The sequence below is a fragment of the Platalea leucorodia genome, assembly GCF_965183815.1.
Source record: "Platalea leucorodia genome assembly, chromosome: 7".
In the NCBI taxonomy this organism is placed as follows: Eukaryota; Metazoa; Chordata; class Aves; order Pelecaniformes; family Threskiornithidae; genus Platalea; species Platalea leucorodia.
Genome location: NC_138829.1, coordinates 69414750 through 69425514, shown reverse-complemented (window position 1 = coordinate 69425514; position 10765 = coordinate 69414750). Strand labels below are relative to the sequence as shown.

Here is a 10765-nt window from a genome sequence, read left to right as displayed (position 1 = left end):
CGCGCTCCACCAATGCGGTGGCGCGGACCGGAGCGGAGCGCGGCGGGGATTGGTCGGGTGGCGGGAAGGGGGCGGGGCGGAGAGGCGGTGCCCTGAGGAGAGCGGTGCCGCCGCCGGTACCGGCTGAGGGGCGCGGTGGGGCCGGGGTCGTTTCTCCGGGAGAGGAGCGCCGCTGTGGGAAGGGCGGCCGCGGGCGGGCGGTGCTGGCGAGCTGCCCCTGGTAAGTGGCTCCTGAGCCGCCTCCGGGTAGCGGGCAGCGTCTGCCGAACCGGCGAGCTCGCCCGCCAGCGGGGTCTCGGGCCGGTGGCCGTTACCTCGTTGAGAGCCATGTTGGGCCTTGGCGAGGAGCGGGGGGGCAGAGGGGGGCGAACGGGGCTGGGAGGGGGCGTTTGCGGCGCCATCGGCTCGGTCAGTGCCCCCCGGCTCCGGAGGCTGTTTTTAATTTGCGGCCCCCCGCTGCCGGTAATACCCCAGGTGCCGGGTCTCGCCCGAGGGGCCCGGCGTGCGGGAAGGGGCTGCCCGCCCTCCCTGCCGCCTGAGTCCGCGAACCCCGCCTGGGCAGCCTGCCGCTCCGCTCCTCCCCGTGCAAAGCACGGGGCTCTGGGGGATATTGCATGTTGCTAGGGATTTTCCTTTAAAATGCATATTCATGAACAGGAGTCTCCCTTATTTTTGTAGTACAGAATCTAAAAATGGTTTTTTTTGCCACACTTCCATTTGGTTGAGATCCTCCTCAGTACGTCCAGAGCATGCTGATGAAAAGCATCAAACACATACCTGTTATTGCTTGAAAGGACTTTATATGAACTTTACTCCGTGAACTGTACATTAGATATGTGGCTTAGGCACCAGATGGGGAGAGCTTCCAAGTGAATTGTGTGGTTGGTGTGATTATTCCTGTAATGCAGCGTGAGCAGTAACGCAGTACATCGTTTAGCCCTGAAGTTTGGATTCAGAAGACGAGTGCGTCTCTGGAGTTCTCTGTGCAGGTGATACTTGAATCGTGAATTTTGCCTCAGGCTCTTGTTAGGAAGCTGACTGAGGGTTTAGGAAAGCAATATTTGGGGCGTGTTTAGTGGGGCAACAGAAAGCTTGCATTTATAGAAATTGAAAGAGTCCCTGATAGGAGTACGATTTCAATGGGAGTCTTGATCCAGAAAGCTTAGCATGTGTTAAGTGACGTGGGAATAGTTCTGAACGTGAGAGACTGTTGCTGCCAGCATAGCTGTCTGTCAGACGGGGGTGTATCCGTTTAGGGGAATAGTCCTAAGCAGGCACTTGTTGTTTAAATTGCTCTATAGAAAGGCAAAACTTGGTGGCAATTGTTGGCCTTTAAATAGGGGGGAAGCATGGATCCCATATGCAACCTATTGGATGCCAGCTTTTCTCATCTAGCCAGTTCCCAGGTTTAGTAATGGGATGATTATCTTGTTTCTGCGCTGTCCGGTAGGATTAATGATAAACTGGGCGTGTGTGTGGGTCTTGCACAAAATCCCAGGTGCTGCCAGCGGCAGGCAGGCTTTCTACAAGTGCTCAGCAGACTGAGCAGAGTTTTCAAATCTGGTTTGCTGAGCTCTGCAAAATAGCCGGAGTGTTTGGTTACTTGAGAGCCTAAACCAAAACTAAACACTACGAAAATTTTCAACCTAGGATTTCTTTTCTGGGTCTCATAGAAAAGAGGCCTGCTTTCTCAGTAGGACTGACAAAGCATGTGGAATCCTTGGAAATACTCAAAATTTAACTGGGCAAGGTGCTGAGCAGCCTGATCCAAGTTGTCCTTGCTGTCAGCAGGGGCAAGTGGGGTTGGACAAAATGACGTCGGAGGTTTCATCTGACCTAAATATTTCCAATTCTGATGATTCCTGAATAAGAGCCTTTCTACCTTGGCAAAATTTTTACTAGTATTGTAACTGTTCCTTGTAAGAATTTGCACTACTGTTGTAAAGCGAAACCAATGCAAATAACTGGAGTAAGCTCCCACACTGTAACCTTGATGCAGTGAATCTCCTGTCCTGCCTCTTTCTTCTTCTCATACATGATCAATAACCTCCTCTTGAGGCTGGTTCTTTACTTGCTTTAGAAACCTTGTATGAAAGTACTGATACCTGGAAGGATGCCGACTTCTGCCTCAAATCTGGCTCAAGTCTAAGCCAGAAGTCTGACCGCATTTTAAAATGTCTCTGCTGAAAGATAGGGCGGTGGTTAGCACTTACGATAATTGAAATAGTAAATAACGTAAGCTTCCTGCCACCCATGTATCTTCTTGCATTCTTTGCTTAGGATTTCTGCCTAACCAAGTTGGCAAGGGGAGCAATTAAACTTCTCTTCAGATGACTTCTGAAAATAAAAACTTTTATTGAAATGCATTGTGTGGGGGAGATTTCTACCGGGTAGCATACTACATATTTTGAATCTGAAGGTGGCGTGTGATCCCTGCAGCTGGGCTGATCTTGTCTGACATGTCCTTGCTTTGGCAGCTAGGCATCTTCCTTTTTCTTAATGTGTTGGGGAGCAGTGAGAGCCTGCTGCTCCCTAAGGGGCCAGGAGCTGGGAGCTCAGGGGGGGCAGCACGGCTGTGGAGAGGGGCTTGCCTGTCAGTCCCATGGTACCGCCGTCAGGTGAGCAGGGCAGGCACAGAGATTATGGCCAGGTTCAACCAAGAGTCCAGATAATGAAGCAGGTTCACGGTGATGAGGCCGGCCAAGCCGGGAAGTCAGTCCATACGTCAGGGTCAGGTCCCCTGATTGCCAGGCAGGCCTGTGGTGATAGGGCTGGGCCAAGGCCAGGCAGGGGCCACCAGCCCAGGTGTGGGGGTCAGGGTCAGGGCTGGTGAGGGCAAGCGGAGTCAGACACAGACCCAGGATGGCCAGGCAGGGCCGTGGGGATGCGGCTGGGCCAGGACGTCAGCCTGTGGGTCAGGCCTGGCTCAGCAGGACCCATAGCCAGGCGGCAGGGCTCTGGTGGAGCTGGAGACCAGCACTATTATGGCATCACTGGGGCAGGGATTGATGGCCCTGGGATCAGCTGAAATGGGTATCCTGGCCCATGGGCAAGGTCAGGGGAGGCCCTGGGCCAGGCAGGGACAGTAAGGCCTGTTAGTGTCCTCGGGGCCCTGGCAGTGTGTTGTATTACCATGTCTGTTTCAGTGGAAATAACTGCTAGTTTCTGGTTTGAGTTAAAACATCAAAGCTTGAAAAGGTACAAAACTAGCAACTGTTAGCAAATTCTGCCCTGAATGGCAAACTGCAACACTCTGTGTGTTTTAGAGGCTATACCTTCCCACGATACAAAGTTCAGGAAAAATACCTTTTTTTTTTTTTTTTTTTTTTTTTTTTTTTGGAGGGAGGTTTACCAAATGTTCAGATTATGGGATGATGATCTTTAACAAAAGAAGTATTTGGGCAAAGCAAAAGAAAGCTGTAATGCATGTTGCACAGAGAGAATTAGGTGTTGCCTAGTAAGTCATTCTTTGTTCTTACTGATTTAGATGGGATTATAAACTGTCATCCTGTTTTCTTTGATGTAGCTAATATATATGGTGCAAGGCGTCTGGGGAAAAGTACATAATTTGCCAAGGTCCAGTACAGGTAATGTTACAATAGTAGCAATTTCTCTAATTAAGAAAGGGAATTAGTTACAGAACTTTATTTTCAGAGGCTTATAAGAACACGGCAAAAGTTTTTTCCCTTTGCGTCTCGCATGTAAGTAATAAGCCATATATTATACAATATATCTTAAAAGAAATTTCCAGTTAGCAAGAAGTTTAATAGATTACTTCGACATCAGTGTTTTGATTGTGTTTTGCCGAATATAAGATGATGAGGAATTGGGAAGGATTTTTTCCTTCCTACCGTCCTCCCCCAAATTTCTTGTAATCAGAACGCTATATAATAGTTTTTAATAACTTTTATTTGTGTTTCTCTTCTGTAGAGCCATAAGAATTACTGAGAACCAGCTGGAGTAATACCATGAATATTTTCTTTCATACAGGACATCATGGCAGCCCATCAGGAGAAAAAACCTTCTGAAGAAAGAAAACACAAAAGCATCCAAAATGATACTCGAACATCTCAAGTCCAGTGGGGAAGAGCATGGTGAGAGAAGCTGATGACCCTAATTCGTCATTGTATTTCAAATTGGTTCATACTTACTTTTATAGGTGCTACATTCCTTTTAAACTTCACACCATTTGTAACAGGTTGTTGCATTGCCCTTCTCTTGAAAGCTCATGGATAATGAGCTGTAGCTACAGATGCCGAAGAAGAGTTCTTCAAGATTTTTAAGACAGGGAGCTTGCCAGATGGCTTGGGTTAATACACAGTCCTCCTTGCAAAAAAGGAAAGAAAATCATAAAAATCAGTAACATTTGTAGTGTGTTCAAGGGCTGAACAAAGTATTTCCTGAGATTTGGAAAACGGGCATCCATCTGTGGTATTGCCAACTGACACCTCCTGCTGTAGCAAGATTTGTGACTCATATCTCTGCTCTCAGGGAGTTGTGCAAGTATTAGTGGAGTATTGCATTGCAGCTGGAAACAGCCGTGCGTGTTTATATGGCTTGCCACTACACACAGCGTGCGGTAGAGCAAGTTCAACTCATGGCTGCCCAAGGTGCATCTTTTCTGGGTTTCCAAGCTTTGCATAATATTCTTGTGATTCTCTTACTACTTCCAGCTGAATACTCTACCAGTTATACCCATGATTGCCATCAAAAACATGCAGGCTGTAATAATAATCTGCTCTTTGGAGGGGAGTTATTATCTGTTCTGTTGCTCTGATCAACTAGTGTATCGTTGTAACAGTTTGTGGTGAAGTATGTAACATGCTAAGTTTTTTATAGCTGTTTGACCCAAAGAAATGTATGTGCCCTGAAAACATTTTCAGTTTCCATCCAGTTAGTCTAGAAGGTCCACTGAAAAAATTGCCTGACGTAATCAAACCACTGTTCTAACTGAAAGCTGGGAAAAAAAAAAATGCTCTGTTTTGGATTACAGGGAGGTGGACTGGTTTTCCTTGGCAAGCATCCTTTTCCTGCTCATGTTTGCGCCACTTATCGTCTATTACTTCATAATGTCCTGTGACCAGTACCAATGCTCTCTGATCGATCCACTCGTTGACTTGCTCACGGGGAATAAACATCTGTCTGACATCTGGAACAAGACTCCCACACTGACCTATAGGGCTGCTGGCATCTATACCCTTTGGGTCTCTTTCCAGGTATATTATTGAGTTATGATCTAGATGTAGCGGCTGGGTTTTCAAACAGCTGTTTGATTAATCCTTTTACATGAAGGATAATGGAATGTCGCACTGGCCTTTACTCTTTGGTATTTCTATTTTCCATGGCTGCTTGGAATCCAAATGAAGCTTATGCACTTGAAAAATATGTAGGGACTATACACAAATATTCCTTGTGTGACATATTTCTTGACATGGTTTTTAAGAAAAAGCAACTATATAATAACAATAGCCATTTGTTTCAAATTAATACACAGTAAATATATCATAAACTAACACTGCAGAAGGGGTGATATTTTCTATAGACAGACAGTAAAAGAACATTGATGTATGAAATATAACTTGTATTTGTAAAATATCTTCAAACTTACCAAACCAAACCATTTTTTTTCCAAATTGGAAAACAACTTACATCTAACACAGATTAACTTCAAAATAAAAGGATAAGGACCTGAATCTAGTTACCAGCTGTCCTGCCTCCCCACCAAAAAAAGGATGACAGCCATACATGAAGTACATCTTTAGAATTGTTTGATAGCTTGGATGTATTACTAGTCTAAAATCACAACAGCTAAATCTTGTCATATTTGCTTATCCAATACTTAATTGAAACTGCCGCGTCTTATTATATTTGGTATGTGTATGAAAGGGATAGTGTTTTTTGGGGGGTTGTCTTGTCTGTTTTTGCTGTTAATACATTCTCTCTCTTCTAGGTGTTTTTGTATGTGTTCATTCCTGACTTCTGCCATAAATTTCTTCCTGGATATGTAGGAGGTGTACAAGAAGGTGCTGTCACCCCTGCTGGTAAGTTCTTCCTTAGACTATATGCACACCATACAACCTTTTAAAATAATAGTATTTCTGTAGTTGCAGTCTTGAATAACCCGTATGTATCTGGAGGAAATGTGGGCATAAATGCTTTCGCCTTCCTCATATGTTTACTTCCAACAAAAATAAAAGCAATCTACATCATCTCTTAGAATAAATGATAGAAATTCTATCTCTTACTGTTAGTAACGCTGTTGATATGGCAGGCACCACACCAACAATGGAAAAATACAGATTGATAATTTTGGGACTTAAAATCAGGAGTGGACTATTGCTAGTATTTGTCAGTGCAGTTGCACCTGCTGAAGCTAAGTTAACCCATGAGACTTGAACAAATTGCGTGATGTGAACTAGGTGTAACTTGTTACCTTGCTCAGTTTTAGGGGAGACTCCAAATTCACTGTTACGTGAAGCAAGAGTGAAGAGAAAAACTCAGCCTAACAAAGCCTGATGGTTACAGCAGAGTCTAACGAAACTTTCAGAAAAGTGCCACAAGATATTTAATTGGGAGGGTGAGGAGAGTGAGGTCATTTCATGAGCACTTGATTGAGCTTCTGTATGTTGTATGCGTGTCCATATTAATAAAAAGCTGTACTAATGCAATGTCAGTAACATTCAATTTCTTTCTTCATGTTTTAGGTGTAGTGAATAAGTATGAAATCAATGGACTTCAGGCTTGGATCGTTACCCATGCGCTTTGGTTTGCAAATGCCTATTACTTCCACTGGTTCTCACCCACCATCATTTTTGACAACTGGATTCCTCTCCTGTGGTGTGCCAACGTCCTGGGATATGCAGTTTCCACATTTGCAATGATTAAAAGCTACTTTTTCCCGACCAATGCCAAAGACTGGTATGTGGTTTTTAATAATGAGAGAATACTAGGTAATCAGACATATAAATTGAATGCTGCACAGAATAATAGTGACAATATATTTTACTGGCACAAGTAGCTAGGCCAATGTATGACTGTGGTTCTTTGCTTCATTAGCACCATCCTCTCTTTCATGCTACATGCCATGTGACTGGCAGCCTCCGTGTCACAGACACTTGTCACAAATAGTTATAGTTAGACTGTTCAAAAGCGTTACCAAGACTAAACTAGGGTACCTGTGAAGCGAAAATTTATCTCTACTAATGCAATGCTTTGGTTGGATCAATTTGTGTTACCTTGCACAATTTTATATGGTTTTATGTTTTTTTATTATCATTACATCAAGTGAATCCGAAATGTGTAGTCAGAATAGTAATTATCTGTATTTGTGTATAACTGCGGACGTTTCTCATTTTTTTTATGCTTTCTAGCAAATTCACTGGCAACTTCTTTTATGACTACATGATGGGGATTGAATTTAACCCTCGAATAGGAAAGTGGTTTGATTTCAAGCTGTTCTTCAATGGGCGCCCTGGTATTGTAGCCTGGACTCTAATTAACCTTTCCTATGCTGCTAAACAACAGGAGCTGTATGGTCAAGTAACCAACTCCATGATCCTTGTCAACGTCCTTCAGGTAAATTCGGAGGAGGAAAATAAGAAAGCAATTTGGAAATAAAGTAGTATTAAATTAGAAAAAAGTCCTTGCACTGAAGTTGAACTTAGACGATTTTTCCTGGCCCAAACAACTTCATTCAGTGATGATGCACTGGGACTTGCTTCTTTGGACACTTGTATTGATTTCTTTGGACACTTGTATTGATTTCTTTGGACACTTGTATTCATTCAAAGTGCCGCTGTGAATACTTTGCTGTATTCATTCGGAGTGCTACTGGTGGCATGGTCCTGTCTGCACCAGAAGATTTCAGTGTAAACTTAAATTAAGAGATACTCTTCTGAGCCTATGTTCTGGAAATGGGCACAGCCTGATCTTGAATCCAAAGAGAACAAGGACAAATTCTGTGGCTTTAGCTAGAGCAAGATTGGGCAGGGTTTTTTTCTGAGGGCAGCACTGCACCTAACTTTATGTGTGTGTGAGAGACGTGCAGAACTACAGATGTCTCCACACCTGAAAACAGCCAGTCAGGTGCTGTGCTTTCCACTGAAAAGACCCCAAAATAATAAGTACAGGTAATAGTTTGGATTTATTTATTGATATGTGTAAATGGGAGCCCACTCAATAGAAGCTCCATTCCCCTTCTCTGTAAGCATAAGACTCTTTAAGCTGAAGAGGTAGGGGTGGTCAAATGCGAGTATGCTTCCTAAGTGTATGTCCTTACAGTAGCAGACTTTCCTTAGTTATCTTGGTTAGTATTGCTTTGCCTTACTTATTATTGCTTTATCTATATAGATGCAGTGTATTTGTGTGATATGTTCCTCTTAATACTCTGTTTTTCAGGTGTTAAAATAAAAACACAAGTCAGTTTTGAGATCTTGTCACAAGACAGCACAGAAAGATTAGGCTGCTGCTGTTAAACAGGATACCTGGTGGCTGTGCTCTTTTATTAACGTGAAACTATTCCGTTTCAGGGTATTTATGTTTTGGACTTCTTCTGGAATGAAGCCTGGTATTTGAAAACCATTGATATATGCCATGATCATTTTGGATGGTATTTGGGCTGGGGAGACTGTGTTTGGTTGCCTTACCTCTATACATTGCAGGTAAAAATGTGGTACAATACATGTTTGGGCTAAAAGGAAAGAAACTTCCCAGAAACATTTTCCCCAGCAGTTTGATTTGTATCTTAAATGGTTTCTAGACAGTTTGAATACTGAGTAACCACTACAACATCCTTTGTAACAATTCACTCCTTCGAAGGCTTACTGTCCCTGTGTGGAATTGACATCTTTTCCTCCCCTCCTTCTCTTTTGTCCCCTTTTCTGTCACTCTCTCTTGTGTCTGTATATTGTTCTAGTTCCTTTCCGTCCCTTTTTGTACTCATGCAGGTTGAGGGTTTTTTGGTGGGTGGTGGTTTAGTTTTTTGGGTTTTGGTGGGGTTTTTTTGGTTCTGTTTTTGTTTTCCCCTTCTGTCCTGGTTTGTCTGCATCCTTGCAACTTCTCTCTTCTTGTTCCGCCTAAGAAATGCAATTTTGGAGAGAGAAAGAAAATGTAGGATGCAGAGTTTTCTGAAATTTTTCCATGGTTTTACTGGTAGGGTGGATTTTCCTATTCTTTCTACTCATCTGTTCTGGGTTACTGTACATCAAGGAATTGGTCTGGCACTCTGAGCATATATTTAAAGTAAATCACTGATTGTCTCTTTTTTGCTCCCCAGGGCTTGTATTTGGTTTACCACCCTGTCCAGCTGTGCACAGCTAACGCCACAGGGATCTTGATGTTGGGCTTGATCGGCTATTACATCTTCAGAATGACCAACCACCAGAAGGACCTCTTCCGTCGTACAAATGGCAACTGCAAGATATGGGGGAAGAAACCCGAGTATATTGAGTGCTCCTACATGTCTGTGGACGGGACCAAGTACTACAGCAAACTGATGACCTCAGGATTCTGGGGGTGGGCACGCCATTTTAACTACACAGGAGATTTGATGGGCTCCCTGGCCTATTGCCTGACTTGTGGGTTTGAACACATCTTGCCTTACTTCTACATTGTTTACATGACTATTCTGCTAACCCACCGTTGCATTAGGGATGAACACCGTTGCTTCAGCAAATATGGGAAGGACTGGAAGCGCTACACTGCTGCAGTGCCTTACCGGCTCGTACCAGGAATATTTTAAGGCTAACACAGAATCCAGGGGAAAGAAAAAAGAAACCTTTTTGGAGATGAAGACAGTTTATCCACATAAACTAACAAAAATCCTTTGTGAAGGACACTCATACGGTTCTGAAGGAGAAAAGGTGGCTGGACAACAATCCTTGCTGTACTGAAGGAACACGTAGGCAGACTGTATTTAAAGTAAATGAAATGAGGCACTGAAATGGCCTGGTTTTTTAGAAGACTCTCTTACCTGGAACTTCCCTCCCCCCCTTAAAATTAACTTTGAATTGAAGAAAAGTTGCAGGTATTGAGACTCCTGAAATCCCCCAAAGATGGGAGGAAGCCTTACCCTTCAGAATAGCAGGATTCTGGCACCAGTCTCCAGTGACTTAGGAGAGGAGGAAAATAATTGTGTGATCTCTTCATGAAGGAAATCGTATGACGTGGTTGCTTGTGACAGTCATAACTTAGAGTCAGTAACTCCCCAAAAGAGGTTTTATTGTTTGTTGCTTTTCAAGAGGTTACTTGGGGAAATACTGAACTGGGGAACCTGACCCAAAACTGGTGTGTGGGAAGATTTTTATAATCTAATACAAATATTTGTGAAAGCTGGTATAAATTGCTATAGCTCAAAAGTTACATTAGTTGACAGCACCTGAGACTATGGTGCCTGACCAACTGGATATTATTTTGATACTGAAACCAAACTTGCTTTGTGAAGATACTGAGCATACATTGATTTCTTTAGTGTGGATAGAAAACTTCATTCTCTGTCATTTGTATGAAATCTTATTTGTAAAAATTTAAGAAATAAATGCTTCATTCCAAGACAAGTAAAAAATACTGCTCATTTTCCATTCAGCTATTTCTTTTCTTGTTACATAGTTATCTTTCAAAGTTACCGGATTCAAAAGAAGCTCTTCAAAGAGTGCAATTCCAAGAGCGGGTTAAAGAACACATAAAGGAGAAACAAATAAGAAAGAGGGATCGTAGTATTAACCATGCATCTTGTAATGAGCTCGGTAGTTATGTTCAAGCTAAAAGA

The 10765-nt window shown here is 43.1% G+C and overlaps 1 protein-coding gene across 1 annotated transcript; it reads left to right on the top strand.

Annotated features, from left to right (window-relative positions):
- Positions 1-194: 194 nt before the first annotated feature.
- Positions 195-9739, top strand: DHCR7 (7-dehydrocholesterol reductase; the record flags this gene model as incomplete). The annotated part of the gene is made up of 8 exons (XM_082316903.1): positions 195-220; positions 3991-4094; positions 4994-5216; positions 5951-6041; positions 6705-6918; positions 7371-7575; positions 8529-8660; positions 9275-9739. The coding sequence occupies exons 2-8, from the start codon at positions 3997-3999 to the stop codon at positions 9737-9739; spliced, it is 1428 nt and encodes a 475-aa protein (XP_082173029.1). The 5' UTR covers positions 195-220; positions 3991-3996.
- Positions 9740-10765: the final 1026 nt, after the last annotated feature.